This window comes from Ceratotherium simum, chromosome 7 (assembly GCF_057802395.1).
Source record: "Ceratotherium simum simum isolate JZ-2026a chromosome 7, ASM5780239v1, whole genome shotgun sequence".
NCBI lineage: Eukaryota > Metazoa > Chordata > Mammalia > Perissodactyla > Rhinocerotidae > Ceratotherium > Ceratotherium simum.
The window spans coordinates 81,031,923-81,050,958 of NC_141906.1; the positions used below are offsets into that span (position 1 = coordinate 81,031,923).

General features: G+C 41.3%; 1 protein-coding gene across 1 annotated transcript in view; it reads left to right on the plus strand.

Moving 5' to 3' along the window:
• The window catches only part of TMEM45B (transmembrane protein 45B), a 29,352-nt gene extending 21,614 nt beyond the window's left edge, over positions 1 to 7,738 (plus strand). The window contains exons 2-6 of the mRNA XM_087433930.1: positions 1,336 to 1,532; positions 3,797 to 4,003; positions 4,913 to 5,097; positions 5,606 to 5,751; positions 6,851 to 7,738. Coding sequence (XP_087290056.1) covers positions 1,352 to 1,532; positions 3,797 to 4,003; positions 4,913 to 5,097; positions 5,606 to 5,751; positions 6,851 to 6,962 — 831 coding nt within the window. The 5' untranslated portion in view covers positions 1,336 to 1,351 and the 3' untranslated portion in view covers positions 6,963 to 7,738. The remainder of the gene's footprint in view (positions 1 to 1,335; positions 1,533 to 3,796; positions 4,004 to 4,912; positions 5,098 to 5,605; positions 5,752 to 6,850) is intronic.
• Positions 7,739 to 19,036: the final 11,298 nt, after the last annotated feature.

Genomic DNA, 19,036 nt, shown 5'->3' on the forward strand with positions numbered 1-19,036 from the left:
TTACAGAGCCATAAAAATGAAACTAATGATTTAAACAAATGAGTATAATGTAAGTACTGTGAAAAGGAAGGGGTGAAGAGGAGGGAGAGCTTCTAAGAGTGCTCCAGGAAGTTGGTAGACAATGCCTAACAACGATAAATTAACAAGTGGCAGCATGCACAAGTCAACTAGAATTATGGAGAAGAAACAGCAGGAAGTTTCACGTGGTTTCACGAGGGGGGAGGAGGGACGGAGCATGGGGCTGCTGCTTTTCATTACAAGCCTTTTAAATGCTATTTGATTTTTTTAAACTATAAACATTTTTTAAAAGCTTGTGAAAGTTCTTGATGAAGGATGGAAACCTCAACTGTAAATGCATCACATGTGAAACAGCCATGCCAGTGTAGCCAGTGACAGAGGGACGGGACTCTGATGGCCAGGACTGGAATAGGCTGTGCAGATCACGCACACTTTATGTTCCTCGGTGGTATTTTCTAGATCGCCACCAACTATTTTTCTCCCACTCTACATATTCTGTAGGTCACCACTCAGGCCACAGGAAAATAATCATTTTCCTTCCAAATAAATTCTAGCATTCATAACTTTGACCCTATAGTCTATGCTACTATAAATAGGATAAAAGCACATCATGCCTGAAATCCTTTTTGGAATAAGGTGGTGTTTATATAATTATTTTGACTTTTACCAAATTTGAATCATATTGACCATATATGCATTTATACTAGAGGGCTGTATCAAAACTCTAATTCTTCAAATGATTTCCAGTTAGGTGAAAAATGATATTGTGCTTTCATTTGCATTTAATTACAGTGAGATTTATCACCAATTTGTATTATTTTGTGAATTGTGTGTTCATGTCTTTTGCCTATTCTTCTATGGTCTTTTTCTTATTAATCTGTAAAGGCTCTCTAATGGAACAGCCATTCATCACAGATGCTACTAACATTCCCCTGATTTGTTGTTTGCCTTCTGATGTTGATATATAAAATGCTGACGTAGGTGAATATTTTTCTTTTCTAGTTCTCTTCTTTACCTTTATGTTTAGAAAGGCTTTTCTACCCTGAGATCAGTATAGTAAATATTTGCCTACCCTCCTTTTTTTCCCCTTTTATTTTAACCATGTTTTTAAGGCCTCGGGGCCAATGGTATTTTTCTTGGGTATATAACTCACTTAGCAGTCAAGACTTCAGTGACGTAACATAAAGGCTAATAAGTGGATCCATCTTAATATGGCTTACAATTTGGAATTCTCAGTCGTGTATTGTGTTTCTTGTCAAAATATCCATTTATGTTTCCTTCATTCTGCCACCTAACAGCTGTCCCCTAATTTTTCAGGTGTCCCAGCACCCTGATGGCAAACTTCAAGGGCCACGCTCTCCCAGGGAGTTTCTTCTTGATTGTGGGGCTATGGTGGTCAGTGAAGTACCCACTGAAGTACTTTCACCAAAAAGGGAAAAGCAGCCAACTGACTCGTCATTATCAGCGTCTCGAGATCACTGAAGCTGCGATCAGAACTTTGTTTTCTGTCATCGGTAAGAAGGCAGGGGGTGGATCATCTAGGCCAAAGGATCTCCCCATCATACCCAGAACCATTAACCCATTTTTCCAGACCTGTGAAATGGATGTTTCCACTGGCAGAGATAAGAGAACACGGTTTTCAGTTGGCCACTAAACTAAATATTTTATCATAACATCTATTGTGTACTGAGAGCTTTGTAACATGAACAACTAGTTAATAGCACCTTACATCATAGAACACTACAAAAAACTACTAAATAAACTATATTTTTTGCCCTAAAAGGAGGTAGGTATAGGGGCCAGCCCCATGGCCTAACGGTTAAGTGCGGCACGCTCCACTTCGGCAGCCTGGATTTTGTTTCCAGGCACAGACATATACCACTCATTGGAGGCCATGCTGTGGCAGCAACCCACATACAAAATAGAGGAAGACTGGCAACAAATGTTAGCTCAGGGCAAATCTTCCTCAGGAAAAAAAAAAAAAAAGTTGTAGGAAAAGAAGACATACTTTATGAGAAACATAAAACAAAAATAGAAAAAAAGAATTAAAAAAGCTCATGTACATGAGTTATGAGAAAGTACTAAATGGTTTAACTTTAGAAAAATCATCTTTTTTCTCCCAATTGTCTCTCCATTAGAATCTCAAGAGTAGTTAAAACCCAACTCTTTGGCATAACCTCCATCCCCAAATCTCAAGCAATTATAGAGATGGGGAGTTTATGCTAGAAGGCTAACAAGGTAGGCAATGGAAGAGATTGAAAAAAGCCAACACAGGGCTATTTGAGAGGGATTTTCCTTTACTGTGCCCCCTTTCAACAAAATCCACCCATTTCCACTGTTACTTGTCATCCATTCCACCACTGGTGGCTCTCATGGAACAAGCAGTGCCAATAACAAAAAGCCCTCTTCCTCAGGATCAGCCCAAACGTGAGTTATGAGGGATCTTACTCTGCAGCTGCATTCTGCCACTTGTCATCTTAGGCCTACGGTTTCTCAACTATTGGGAGGAACTGAAACAACAGTGGCTTCTCTTGGAGTATACCAAGGTAGAGCTTTGTTTGCCCAGTCCAGCTGAATTTTCCCAGTCACCAGTTTCAGCCTCCAGAAAGGCTTTCTCATCTTTCTGGAGCTGAGAAGTGATAGGGGCCATATGACTTAAATGGTAAGGACAGCCTCAACTTTGCCTAAATAAAGCTAGAAAAATTATACTTGGCTTCTTTGCTGCGTAAAAATACTACTCATTCAACAATTATCTCTTGAGCTCCTACCATGTGCCAGGAACTCACATTTTAGGTTTTGGGGCTAACCTGGGGGAACCAAACATAGTCTCTGCTCTCACAGAGCTTCCATTCTAGTGTCACTGTGACTTCCTTTTCCTGAGTTGTTTTCACCAACTCCTGGATCCTTTACACATATTCTGAAAGGGGCCAACGTGAGAAAAAAATGTTTGGGGAACAGGGTCCAGAATGTTGTCATGGAAGGCTTATTCGAGGCCCCAAGAACATCTCAGGCACCAGGCAAAAGGCAACTCTCTTGCCTTCCAAATGAGGTGATAAAAGTAGGAAGGATAAGAACGAAGAGCTGCACTGTGGCACAGCCTCAATCTTCTGGCCCCATCTCTAACGCTTGCCTCTCCTGAGACACAGGATGGCCAGAAACACCAGGGGGAATGGGGCCTTCACCTTGTTCCCCCAATGTTGAGGACAGAGACCTGAAGCCAGGGCAAGGGCCCACAGCTCACAGAGCTCGCTCTGCACCTAGAGAAAGTACTCACCCGGAGTCCACCCCGACAGAAACACACCTGGGCTGCTCAGGCATGCGCAAGTGTCCTCAACACCAGTGTGTTTCTGCTGGGATGCTACTATTTCAACCTGTTTCTTTCTGGGATTTCCTTCACTGCTCGCTTGGCAGAGGGAGCCCAGAGAGTACCGTTGTGAGTCACACGCTCACGTAACTGACAATGCCTGGCTTTCATCTTGGCTGCCGGACAGATTCCCTGGGGGCCTGTGTGGCTGCCTTGCTATCTTCTCTCCTCCCTCTGCACCCTCCTCCCCCACAAAAGAACAACAAAGGCAAGATGTCTACACAGGTTCCTCAGCAAATACCTTATGTATATACTTAAGTAGCTGTATCTGAGGCAGCAAAGTAGGTTCACTGAACCAGAGCCCACCTTCACCCACATCTCAACTCTGCTCCTGACTTGGGGTGATTTTTTGCTGTCTCCTATTTGTCTTGGAGCTGCTCCTCCCTCCTCAATTTCCACTCTCATTGCCCTCAGGGATCCTGGCGGAGCAGTTTGTTCCAGATGGGCCCCACCTCCACCTGTACAATGAAGACCACTGGATCAAGCTAATGAACTGGCAGCACAGCACCATGTATCTGTTCTTTGCAGTCTCAGGAGTCACTGATATGCTCACCTATCTCAGTGCCCACACTCCCCTGGGGGTGGACAGACTGGTTATGGCTTTGGCAACATTCACTGAAGGTAACTGAGTGGTACGGATGGAGAAAAGGACATGGAGACTGACAAGTTGTATTATGAGGAACCATGATACAAAAGACTGGAACCATTGCAAATATAATAACCTTCTCCCAAAAATCCAAATCTCTGAACTTCAAAAACCTGAACAGGACTTTGTCCTACGCCCTGGATGGTACAGATGACATATTCCATGAAGCAGCACATGGAAGCTTGAGGCTTTTAGCCAAAGCCTCTGGCTAATAGTGCACACACTCTCTCTGCCCTCCCACTGCCACCCCACGCTCATGCATGTGAGTGTGCCCACAACCACATGGAAACATACAAGAACCGTCTGAAAACTGGCTGAATGCCATCATGCAAGAGGGTAACTCTCTTTGGTTAGGGAAGAGAAACTTTGCATTCCACCGCCCACCCTGGAGCGTTATTGTTTGGACTCCATCACAAATCTCAGAAGATCCACCCAGCGGCTAGGACAGATCTCCTAATATAACTCGTTATCTGGGGTAATGAAAAAACATTTTGTAATCCAACAACCTCACTTACTTCTGTACCTCAGGAAGAGTTTAAAAAAGGTTGAATGAAAGCAAAACTGAATTTCAAGTATACACACACAATTTGTCACAAATCAGCAACATGTTTCACCTACCCATCCTGTATTGAACCTACCATGGGTTCTGTAAAGATTTTAAAAGATACATCCTTTGCTGCTTATAGCCACTTAACACACATGAAGTAAATGTAATCTGCATGTTTGTTGCCCTGTAATGTTACATAAACTGACTTCCTAAATGCTGAAGAATCTAGCTTTGAGAAAGGGGTGGCAGGAAATTCTAATAATGTAAAAAGTCCAGAATTAATCGTCTGAAGTAGAAACTAGCAAATCTCTGATGGCTGTAATTCACTCTGTGGCAGGTTTTCTCTTCTACTACCATGTTCATAACCGACCACCACTGGACCAGCACATCCACTCACTCCTGCTGTGCGCTGTGTTTGGAGGGGCTCTCGGTCTCTTCTTAGAGGCGATCCTTCGGGACAACATCGTGCTGGAACTTTTCCGAACCAGTCTCACTATTCTTCAGGGCACCTGGTTCTGGCAGGTAATTATTCAAAACAATGGTCCTCTCATTAAATGGATTAAGGAGGCCCTTGAGAGTGCCCAAGAGAAGTCTTGAAGATACAGCACTAACATGCCATGTGAATGGGTTTACATGGCCACTTCTCTCCCCATGCCCAGCCCTTGACCTATGTAACTGTATCCATTACCATCCTGCTGATGCATCAACGAGCATAATCTATGGAGCATACACAGCAAGCAGATTAAACATTTCCTATCTGCCCTCCCCAGCGGAGGCAGTGATACCTACAGGTTCCACGTGGTAAACTGTTCCCTTGAAATGTGGGCCCTGAAATTTTGTTTTAAATAAGGCTACCATAAAACCAGAATTAACTTAGAGCAATTTTTCTGTGCATAAAGGCCTTTCTATGCTAATGGAGGAGTGGGAAATGTGAGGCGGGGGGAACCCTTGTACAGGAAGGAGGCTAGGTGCCTTCTCAGGACCAACTAATGACAAGGCCAACTAATGACTTCTCTATATAATCCACCAGATTGGGTTTGTGCTGTTCCCACCTTTTGGAAGACCCGAATGGGACCAGAAAGAGGATTCCAACATCATGTTCATCACCATGTGCTTCTGCTGGCACTACGTGGCTGCTCTCTGCATTGTGGCCACCAACTACTCTCTTGTTTCCTGGTATGTCCAAGAGAAGACGACTTTTATCAAGGTTTTTCCTCCTAATCAACCCCTGCCCCAGAAATTATACTGCACCATTTTTATTTCTAGTGACCCACTTTTCATAACTAAATAGTGCTAACTTCTACCACTTAATGAGTGCCAACTATATGCTAAGTTCTGTGAAAGGTACTCTACACCTGCAAATGACAGTGATGAGATTTGAGAAGTTAAAAGACCTGTCTGGTCATAGTAACCTGATAGACCCAGGTTTCAAATGCAGTTCTGACAGATTTTAAGCCTACAGTGTGTTAGGAAAAACTCTGAATCAGGCATGGATACTGGATTGCAGAACCTGCTCTGTCCATAGTTCCTTCTGAGCCCATCACCTTATGCCTGGATCTGCCCTTACTACATCCCAGAGAATTGTGACAATCAGATAAGATACTAGAGCCGCCAGTGCTCTCTAAACTGCTCCCCAGAGGTTATCGTAATAGCTATACACTTACTATGACATGATAGTAATTTCTATACACCTACTGTGTCCCAGGCACTGTGGTAAGCACTTAAAATGTGTTACTCCATTTAATCCTCATCATTTAATGACGTATGTACTGTAATGTTTTACAGATGGGGAAATCAAGGCTTCAAAACACTGAGTACCTTGATCAAGGTCACCCAATGAGTAAATGGCACAGCCCCAGTCTATAACTGCAGCACAAGAGTGACTTTCTAGCTCCCCTATCTTTTTTTTTCCTAGTTCCTGATTTCCCTATCCAAAGCAGATATACTTCCCTCAGAAAGAGTTCCACACAGACTAAACACAAGGGAACTCAAGGTCATAGTTTCTTTTAGTTCTACTACCTGGTCAGTGAAACAATAAGGGAGGCAGGAGACCTAAGTTTAATCTCAGTTATGATGTTAACTATTAATTATTAATCATGAGTCCATTTACCTACCAATGAAACTGTCTGAGAAGTCAGAAATGTAGACAAGTAATCACAGTATCTGATAGAGATATAAAGAAAATGCTTTAAGAACCAGTAGATGTCTTCACATCCTTGGTTGAGGGAATAAGGGAATTTGTGGGGGCTAATTTGTCTTATTGTTTCTATTACAGCCTTCTGACTCGGTTAAAGAGGCAGAGAGAAGGAGAAATCATTGGGATTCAGAAGCTGAAGTCAGATCACAGTTACCAGACAGCCCTCCTGAGCGGCTCAGATGAGGAATGAGAGGAGGCCCTCAGCCATCAATGGAGTGCGGACACAATGGGGAGGGGTCCCTGTGAGCACAAACAGCTAACGTGTTCAAAGGTGCAGCTCACCGCCTCCACTTCAATGCTTGTTTTGGTCTGCTCTTGAGGTTCCATGTATTTGCACCTTCTCATTTAATTGACTAAAGTTACCCTTCATAAAGAAAAATGAAGCAAGTCTTTATTTGTGTCTTAGTGTGAAGAGAAATCAGAGACTATGAAAATCTCAGAACAGGAAGTGGCCTCACGGATGAATCTAGGATATGAATCCAGCAGAACTCACTGCCTTTGATAACTTCTCTCCTTTTCTTTCAAGAATCAGGTGCTTTCTTATCAGAAAGTAAGCAAATGACAGTGCCTTTAATTTAGGAGATAATTCTAACACGTATTTTTTTAAGTAAAATAATTCACAAACTTTGGTATTTTAATTACTTGTTGAACATCTCCTAACTAATCATAATATTCCAGAGTACTGTAGTACCACTGTTGATAAGTGACAAAGTTGGGCCAAAGGTGACTTTTTTTTTTTAATCAGGAAGCTAGTTAGTGGCCCAGCTGAGAGCTAGAACTCAGATGTTCTGATTCCTCAAAAGTATCCTAACAAGAGGGCACTAATTAGGGTATTCCTGGAATCTTTATAATGAGGTAGAAAAATGTCAGGTTATGGAAGGCCTTGAATTTAAATACAGCTGAAAGCAAAGGATAAGAATCCTGCAAAGGATATGAATCTTGAAATAGGAATATAAAGCCTCAATACTCGAGTCTTGGTTCTGGATCTGTTTTTTCTTTTTTAAACTTCTTTCAACAAATATTTATTAAACACCTACTTTGCACCAGCACTGAGTTGCAAGGATTAACAAAACATGTGTCCAGCAAGGACTTCACAGTCTACCTGTAGAGAGATGCGAGCAGTTACACACAGGGTGACTGGTGCCACAAAGGGGTAAGTGTAATTAACTACCATGAGTGACAAAGGAGGGCAGGAGAAATGGGAGGTTTGCTCCATAGAACAAGCACATTCCAGGCATAGAGGAGAACGGGCACAAAGGCAATGAAAGATGAAAGAACATAGAGAATTAAATCAGTTCTATAAACTGATAAAAGTGGGTTAAGACAAATTTGAAAGGTCTTACTGACCACACAGTATCATTCATTTGTATAGCATTTTCCAGACTGTGAAATGCATTATATCTCATTTGATTCTCACAACAACCCGTAATGTAAGTACATTAGGTTCTTTAGAGAAGTTGATTAGCCTAAGGTCACACAGCTACTAAGTCATAAAACCAGTCTTCAGTAGGACTCAAAAGTGAGCTTATTTCTCATTCTACCCCTCTGTATTTCACACAAACACAGTAGAGATCATTCCTATGAAGCACTGTGTGCTCTGGGGAAGAAACACTGTACTTAAGTGAAAGGTAACCTCCTCTCATTAGCCAGCATTTCAGAGCTCAAGTCACATCTTAGGGATTAAGAATGAGCTACCTGAAAACACTGATTTAATTATAAGAGAACCTGTGCATCCCCTTCATGATCCACTTTGGTCCGCCTGCTGAGTAGGAACCCAAACATTCATTCAACGAGTACTGGAGGACCTACTATTGGCAATTAACGTAAAACATGTTCTTTCCTTAGGGACTGGAGTCAGAAGAAGGAACCTATTTCCAGTTTTACTTTCATGGTAAAGAGCTCCATTTTAGATATAAAGGGGCTGAAAGAGGGGGACAGAATACTTTAAGGAAGTGTAGATTTTCTTCACAGTGAGGGGTTGAGGTGTGAAGATCAGATATAAAATATTAAAATTTAGGGGCCAGCCCAGTGGCATAGTGGTTAAGTTTGGCACGCTCCACTTCGGTGGCCCGGGGTTCGCAGGTTCAGATCCTGGGAGCAGACCTACACCACTCATCAAGCCATGCTGTGGCGGTGACCCACATACAAAACATAGAGGAAAGACTGGCACAGATGTTAGCCTCAGGGCCAGTCTTCCTCAGGCAAAAAAAGGAAGATTGGCAACACATGTTAGTTCAGGGCCAATCTCCCTCACCAAAAAAATATTAAAATTTATTTGATTTTATAAAAATATCCCCTTTCACAGCATGGTTTAGGATACCTTCATGGAAGTGATCAACCTTGGCATAAACATTCTTAGATGTGGTATTAAAGTACAAACCCATCAAAATGCTATTCACCAAATCCAGTCTTGGACACATGGTCTGAATTATTTTACCAACCTCTAAACCAGAGGTTCAGAGGCTCAATGGCTGCAATTTCTGGAACTGTTCCCCCCAAAACACCCACCACAGCTACCTCATCTCTACATCCTGCATCCAATGAACCATGTTTGGTGCAAATGCTGGTGATGTTACTTGAACAACTCCAATGGGGGGATGCTATTCCACATTACTCCACTGACAGGCTGGGAGGTACCAAACTACACTCACCAGGGTGTGAATACGACCCTAGCATCCTGAAACACACCTGTTCTCCTAGGACATAAATGTCTGCAGGAACTAAGAAGACAGGCAGAGTCAGGTGACTTTGGTAAATGAAAGTGCAGGGTAGAGTCGGGGCTGTATGCCAGAGCTACTTTTATAAAATCATTTGTTAAGTAAATTCAGAAACAGTTTGTTTTAAACAGCAGTAAATACCTGAGACAGGATCCCTCAAATTTCTACCTTTTTCTCCTTTATAAACTGTCACGTGGACTTTCCATGTGAAATGTGACTCTAGGAAATAATGACGGGAAAATATCAAAGTCTTATGAAACACAGACACACTCTCCTTTACTCGGGTAAAAGACCAACTTTTTCCTTCACTGCAGTCCCTACCTATCACCACCACCAATCTTACTTCTGTGCCAGCCTCTACTACCCATCAAGAGCTCAATCTTGCCGCAACCAGTTCACCTCTGCTCTTTGTAACCTGGCTTACCACTCCTAACTCGATCATCCCCAAGTCTCACCATGATACATCACAGCCATCCTCCCCTAGGAAGGCAGCAGAAAGGGCACCTGACTCGGAATCAGAAGACTGGACTTACATCTTGATTCTCTTCAACTTCAACTCAGGCTAACATTTTCTCTCAGTTAAAACAGTGGTGATAATGTCTATTTTACAGAACTGCTTTAAGAATCAAATGAATGACATCAGCATCATGGCAGAGTGAGCTGTGCCCTTAGTCTCTTCCCCCTAAGCTACAAGCAAACGGACATTCATTAATCAACAGAGGATTCTGTACAAAGCACAATAGGACGTCTGAGAGATCCAGGCAGCCATCTATCTGAAGATGGGCATACTGGATCCCCAGGAAGGAGTGGAAGGCAGTGAGCGGATCCCCTCCCCTCCCCAGAGGCAGCAATCTAGGTCACGGGTTCTCAGGCAGCAGCCGGCACGTGACTGTAAGAGGAGGAGGGGGAGCAGGCAAGCCTGCACATGAACGCTTTCGCTTTCAGAGTGCAGCTCAGCCCGTAGGAACACTCCACACCGAGGGGCGTGGCACAGCCAACCATGGGCGCCCCCACCAAGCACAGCAGCCCAGGCAAACTGCCCATTGAGTGCAGAGCAGCCCCACAGACGTGAAAGAAAGTGTCCTCCCGCCTCCTCCCCAGCACACCAACTTGGCCAGACCCCAGCCAAAGCAGTGGTTCCACACCAGAGGGCCTGCACGTGTATGTGTGTGACGTGCCAAGAAGCCGTGGCCAGCAAGCAAACGCAGACTTCCAACAGACATGGCAGGTTCAGAAAATACAGCTCCTGCACCTCTCCCCAGAGATGTCAGGTGGAATCTGCGACCTGATACTAGCACTATGTGCCAGCAAAGGATCACTTCATCAAACACCATGAAAAACTACACAAACACTCCAGAGTAGAAGGGAAATGACAAGTCTCCAGAAACCAACCCTGAACTCACAGAAATTTACAACCTAAATGACAGAGAATTTAGAACAGTTGTCATAAAGAAACTCAATGGGTTACAAAAAAACTCAGAAAGACAGTTCAATGAACTTAGGAATAAAATTAATGAGCAGAAGAAATTCTTCACCAAAGAGATTTAAACTCTTAAGAAAAAAGCCAAACAGAAATTCTGGAGACGAAGAACATAATGAATGGATAAAAAAAAATCCAGAAACCTTCAAAAACAGAGCTAAAAAAAGAGCTGACATTATAGAGGACAGACTTAGTAATTTAGAGGACAGAAATATAGAAATGCTTCAGGTGGAGAAAGAGAGAGAACTAAGACTTAAAAAAAATGAAGAAACTCTTCAAGAAATATCCAACTCAATTAGGAAAAGCAACATAAGGATTACAGGTATTCCAGAGGAAGAAGAAAGGGAAAAAGGCACAGAGAGCTAGTTCAAAGAAATAATAGCTGAGAACTTCCCAAACCTGGGGAAGGAACTAGACTTACAAGTATATGAAGCCAATAAAACTTCTAATTACATCAATGCAAAAAGAGCTTCTCCAAGGCATACAATAGTAAAACTGGCAAAAGTCAATGACAAAGAAAAAATTTTAAGGGCTGCAAGGCAGAAGAGAATAAATCTACAAAGGAACCCCTATCAGGCTTTCAGTGGATTTCTCAGCAGAAACCTTACAGGCGAGGAGAGACTGGAATGATATATTTAAAATACTGAAAGACAATAACTTTCAGCCAAGAATACTCTATCCAGCGAAACTATCCTTCAGATACGATGGAGAAATAAGCCTTCCCAGATAAGCAAAAGCTGAGGGAGTTCATCCCGCCTAGACCTCCCTTACAAGAAATGATCAAGGATGCCCTCATACCTGAAACAAAAAGCAAAGGTTTACAAAGCCTTGAGCAAGGAGATAAATAGACAGACAATATCAGAAAACTGCAGCTCTCTATCAGAAAAAGTTAGCAAACAGGGGCCGGCCCGGTGGCGCAAGCGGTTAAGTGCGCGCGCTCCGCTGCGGCGGCCCGGGGTTCGCTGGTTCGGATCCCGGGCGCGCACCGACACACTGCTTGGCAAGCCATGCTGTGGCGGCGTCCCATATAAAGTGGAGGAAGATGGGCACAGATGTTAGCCCAGGGCCGTCTTCCTCAGCAAAAAAAAAAAGAGGAGGATTGGCGGATGTTAGCACAGGGCTGATCTCCTCACAAAAAAAAAAAGAAAGAAAAAGTTAGCAAACATTTAATTATAACATAAAAGATAAAGGTAAGGAAAGCATCAAAAATAACTATAAACACTTGATTTTAATCACAAACTCACGATACAAAATAATAATTTGTGACAACAATAACATAAATAGAGAAGAGGAAAGGGATGGAAACTGCTTAGGCTAATGGAGATAAAAGGTTATCAGAAAATGGACTACCTCATCTACAAGATCTTTTATACAAACCTCATGGTAACCACTAAACAAAAAATCAGATCAGAGACACAAATCATAAATAAAGAGAAAACTGAGAAAACCATAACAGAAAACCACCAAACTGAAATGGCAGTCACATACACAAGGGAAGAGAAACAACGGAAATACAGAACAACCAGAAAGTGATAAAATGCCAGTATTAAGCCCTCATAGATCGAAAATCACTCTAAATGTAAATGAATTCTCCTATCAAACGACACAGAGTGGAGTGACATCAGCATCATGGCGGAGTGAGCTTTCCCGAGAACTCTTCCCCGGATAAGATACAACAAAAGGAACAGTCACAGACCAACAACGGAATCCCAGACAGTGAAAAGCTAGATCGGAAAGATCCACACTGCCGCACATCTGAGAGTGGAACGTGCTGGGCCCCCCAGGAAGTGGGGAGAGATAAGGAGAACTCCTCACCCTCCCAATCAGATCAGCGATCCCAGTCCATAATGCTCCCAGAGAGGGGGGAGGGGCAGCCCTCTGCGGGGAAACCGTAGCTCTTCAGGCTCTCTCTCAGCCAGTGGGAAACTCCCACACAGAGGACTCAGAAGAGCCAGAGGGCTACCATCAACATCTGAGCACCACAGAGAGCAGATAACAAGGGGCAAACAAGAGGCCACCCACACCAGGGACCCAGAGGGCAAAAAAGAGAGCCCCTCCCCCCAAACCGGACCCTGCAGCTCAACCAACCAGACCAGACCAAGCGATCCGCGGCAGACCAGATCAAGCGACCAGACCCACAGATCACAACGGAGGAAAAAAAAAAAAACAAAAAACAAAAAACTGCGGATCACAGCAGAAAAACCATGGCAGAGTGCAGGGGGTTTAGACTACACAGCCCTTTACCACCACACAGTGGCAGCGGGTGGAAACTGCAAGCAGAGATTTCCAGGATGAGGAAAAACAAAGCCAACATAGGAACCACAATGCAAAGATATATGAAATCACCAGACCAGAAGGCAAATGACAAGCACCCAGAAACCAACCCTGAAGACACAGAAATCCATAACCTGAACGACAGAGATTTCAAAATAGCTATCATAAAAACACTCAACGAAATACGAGACAACACAGACAAACAATTCAATGAGATGAGGAGTTTCTTCACAAAAGAGATTGAAATCATAAAGAAAAACCAATCAGTGCTGATGGAGATGAAAACACAATGGAGGAGATAAAGGAGAATCTGGAATCTTTAAAGAACAGAGCTGACAATATGGAGGAAAGAATTAGCATTATAGAGGACAGGAATACAGATATGCTCCAGATGGAAGAGGAGAGAGAGAACTAAGACTAAAAAGAAATGAAGAAAGTCTCCAAGACATATCTGACTCTATTAGGAAATGTAACATAAGAATTATAGGTATTCCTGAGGGAGAAGAGAGGGAAAGAGGAACTGAGAGCCTATTCAAGGAAATAATAGCTGAGAATTTCCCAAATCTGGGGAAGGAGCAGGAAATACCAGTAAGCAAAGCCAACAGGTCACCTAAATATATTAACAAAGGCCCTCTCCATGACACCTAGTGGTAAGGCTAGCCAGAGTCAATGACAAAGAAACAATATTAAGGGCAGCTAGACAAAAACAAAAAATAACGTACAAAGGAACTCCCAGCAGGCTCTCAGCGGATTTCTCAAAAGAAACTTTACAGGCTAGGAGAGACTGGAATGATATATTCAAAATACTGAAAGACAAAAACTTTTAGCCAAGCACACTCTATCCAGCAAAAATGTCCTTCAAATATGACGGAGAAATAGTAACTCTCCCAGACAAACAAAAGCTAAGGGAGTTCATGGCCACGAGACCCCCACTACAAGAAATACTCAAGAAGGCTCTCAGGCCTGAAAAAAAGAAAAGAAAGGGAATACAAAGCTTGGAACAAGGAGAAAAATAGGTAGATAAACTCAGAAAAATAGTAGATCTTTACCGGAATAGGTTAGCAACCACTTAAATACTAAAATCAAAGATCAAAGGAAGGAACTCACCAAAAATAAATTTAACCTCATCACTGTAAACACACAGCCACAACACAAGATAGAATAAGGTATAACAAGAACAACTTAGAAGGGGAAGAGGAAAGTGATTGAGTTGACTTAGTATAAGGAAACAGCAGGCCATCAGATAATGGACTATCTCATACACAAGATTCTTTACACACACCTCAAGGTAACCACTAAACAGATAATCAAAACAAAACCACATATGATAAACAAAGAGAAAACTAGAAGAGTCATAAGACAGAACAATCAAACTGATTTGGCAGTCCGAAACAAATGGGACAAGAAACAAAGGAAACGCAAAAGAACCAGAAAATAAGGGACAAAACAGCAACATTAAGCCCTCATATATCAATAATTACCCTAAATGTAAATGGATTGAATTCTCCAATAAAAAGATACAGGGTGGCAGCATGGATTAAAAAGCAAGAACCAACAATACGCTGCCTTCAGGAAACACATCTTAGCACTAAAGACAAGCACAGGCTCAGAGTGAAAGGATGGAAGACAATACTCCAAGCTAATGGCAAACAAAAGAAAGCAGGTGTTGCCCTACTCATATCAGACAAAGTAGACTTCAAGATCAAACAGGTTAAGAAAGACAAAGAAGGGAAATATATAATGATAAAAGGGACACTCCACCAAGAAGACATATCACTTATAAATATATATGCACCCAACATATGAGCACCAATGTACATAAAGCAACTATTAACAAACCTAAAAGGAGACATTAACAACAACACAATAATAGTAGGGGATCTTAACACCCCACTTACATCAATGGATAGATCATCCAGACAAAAAGTTAATAAAGAAATAGTAGACTTAAATGAAAAACTGGACAAGATGGACCTAGTACACATATACAGAGCACTCCATCCAAAAACAGCTGACTACACATTCTTCTCAAGTGCGCATGGAACATTCTCTAGGACAGACCATATGTTGGGAAACAAAGCAAGCCTCAATAAATTTAAGAAGATCGAAATCATAACAAGCATCTTTTCAGACCATAATGCTATGAAACTGGAAATGAACCATGAAAAAAAAACTGGGAAAGTGACAAAAATGTGGAGATTAAACAACATGCTACTGAACAACCAATGGATCTTTGATGAAATTAAAGGAGAAATCAAAAACTATCTGGAGACAAACGAAAATGAAAATATGCCATACCAAACCATATGGGATGCAGCAAAAGCGGTCCTGAGAGGGAAACTCATAGCGATACAAGCCCACCTTAACAAACAAGAAAAAGCCCTAATAAGCAACCTTAAATTACAGCTAACAGAACTAGAAAAAGAAGAACAAACAAAGTCCAAAGTCAGCAGAAGGAGAGAAATAATAAAAATCACAGCAGAAATAAATGAAATTGAGACCAAAAAAACAGTAGAAAGGATTCACGAAGCAAAGAGTTGGTTCTTTGAGAAGATAAACAAAATCGACAAACCCTTAGCCAGGCTTACTAAGAAAAAAAGAGAAAAGGCTCAAGTAAATAAAATTAGAAATGAAAGAGGAGAAATTACAACGGATACCACGGAAATACAAAGGATTATAAGAGAATACTATGAGAAATTATATGCCAACAAATTGGACAATCTAGAAGAAATGGATAAATTCTTAGACTCATACAACCTCCCAAAACTGAACCAAGAAGAAATGGAGAATCTGAATAGACCAATCACAAGTAAAGAGATTGAAACAGTAATCAAAAACCTACCAAAAAATAAAAGTCCAGGACCAGATGGCTTCTCCGGTGAATTTTACCAAACATTCAAAGAAGATTTAATACCCATCCTTCTCAAACTATTCCAAAAAATAGAAGAAGATGGAACATTTCCTAAATCACTCTACAAGGCCAACATCACCCTGATACCAAAGCCAGACAAAGACAATACAAAGAAAGAAAATTACAGGCCAATATCGCTGATGAACATTGATGCAAAAATCCTCAACAAGATATTGGCAAACCGAATACAACAATACATTAAAAGATCATACACCATGATCAAGTGGGATTTATACCAGGGAAGCAGGGATGGTTCAACATTCGCAAATCAATCAATGTGATACATCACATCAACAAAACAAAGAATAAAAACCACACAATCATCTCAACAGACGCAGAGAAGGCATTTGACAAGATACAACATCCATTTATGATAAAAACTCTCAACAAAATGGGAATAGAAGGAAAGTACCTCAACATAATAAAGGCTATTTATGACAAACCCACAGCCAACATCATACTCAACGGGGAAAGACTGAAAGCCATTCCTCTGAGAACAAGAACGAGGCAGGGGTGCCCACTCAACACTCCCGTTCAACATAGTACTGGAGGTTTTGGCCAGAGCAATTAAGCAAGAAAAATGAATAAAAGGAATCCAAATAGGTAACGAAGAAGTGAAACTCTCACTATTTGCAGATGACATGACTGTGTATACAGAAAACCCTAAAGAATCTGTTGGAAAACTATTAGAAACAATCAACAACTACAGCAAAGTTACAGGGTACAAAATCAATCTACAAAAATAAGTTGCATTACTGTATGCTAATAATGAACTAACAGAAAGAGAGCTCAAAAAGATAATACCATTTACAATTGCATCAAAAAGAATAAAATACCTAGGAATAAATCTTACCAAGGAGGTGAAGGACCTATACAATAAGTATAAGACATTATTGAAAGAAATCCATGATGACATAAAGAAATGGAAAGATATCCCATGCACATGGATTGGAAGAATAAACAGAGTTAAAATGTCTATATTACCTAAAGCAATCTACAGATTCAATGCAATCCCAATCAGAATCCCAATGACCTTCTTCACAGAAATAGAAAAAAGAATACTAAAATTTATATGGGGCAACAAAAGACCCCGAATAGCTAAAGAAATCCTAAGAAAAAAGAACAAAGCAGGAGGCATCACAATCCCTGACTTCAAAACATACTACAAAGCAATAGTAATCAAAACAGCATGGTACTGGTACAAAAACAGACACACAGATCAATGGAACAGAATTGAAAGCCCAGAAATAAAACCACACATATACGGACAGCTAATTTTCGACAAAGGTGCTAGGAACATACAATGGAGAAAGGAAAGTGTCTTCAATAAATGGTGTTGGGAAAACTGGACAGCCACATGCAAAAGAATGAAACTGGACCATCTGCTATCACAATTCACAAAAATTAACTCAAAATGGATCAAAGACCTGAAGGTGAGACCTGAAACTATAAAACTCATAGAAGAAAATATAGGCAACACACTATATGACATTGGTTATAAAGGAAACTTTTGGATGACATGCCTACCCAGACTAGGGAAACTAAAGAAAAAATAAACAAGTGGGACTTTATCAGATTTAAGAGCTTCTATAAGACAAACGAAACCAGAATCAAGATGAACAGACAACCCACCAGCTGGGAGAGAATATTTGCAAAACATACGTCTAACAAGGGGTTCATCTCCATAATATATAAAGAACTCACACAACTGAACAACAAAAAAACAAACAACCCGATCAAAAAATGGGCAGAGGAAATGAACAGACACTTCTCCAAAGAACATATACAGATGGCCAATAGGCACATGAAAAGATGTTCAACATCACTAATCATCAGGGAAATGCAAATCAAAACAACACTAAGATACCACCTCACGTGCGTCAGAATGGCTATAATCACCAAGACAAAAAACAATAAATGTTGGAGAGGATGTGCAGAAACAGGAACCCTCATACACAGCTGGTGGGAATGCAAACTGGTGCAGCCTCTATGGAAAACGGTATGGAGATTCCTCAAAGAATTAAAAATAGAAATACCCTATGATCCAGCCATCCCACTACTGGGAATCTATCCAATGAACCTGAAATCAACAATCCAAAGAGGCTTATGCACCCCTATGTTCATTGCAGCATTATTCACCATAGCCAAGAAGTGGAAGCAACCTAAGTGTCCCACAACTGACGACTGGATTAAGAAAATGTGGTATATATATACAATGGAATACTACTCAGCCATAAAAAAAGACAAAATTGTCCCATTTGCAACAACATGGATGGGCCTGGAGCGTATTACGTTAAGTGAAATAAGCCAGAAAGAGAAAGACAAACACTGTATGATCTCACTCATATGTGGAATATAAACCAACACATGGACAGAGAAAACTGGACTATGGTTACCAGGGGCAGTGGGGGTGGGGGGTGGGCACAAGGGGTGAAGGGAGTCATATATATGGTGATGGACAAACAAAAATGCACAACCCAAAATTTCACAATGTTAAAAACCATTAAAACATCAATTAAAAAAAAAAAAAAAGAGACACAGAGTGGCTGGATGGATTAAAAAACAAGACCCAACAATATGCTGCCTCCAGGAAACACATCTCACCTTTAAAGACAAACACAGGCTCAGAGCAAATGGATAGAAGATGATATTCCAAGCTAATGGCAAACAAAAGAAAGCAGGTGTTACCTGCTTTACCATACTTAAGTCAGACAAAGCATATTTCAAGAAAAAAAGGCAATGAGAGACAAAGAGGGGCAGTATATAATGATAAAAGGGACATTCCACCAAGAGGACATAACAATTATGAATATAATAGACATAAACACACACTTTGGTGCTCCTCATAACACAGGAGCACCAAAGTTATAAAGCAACTATTA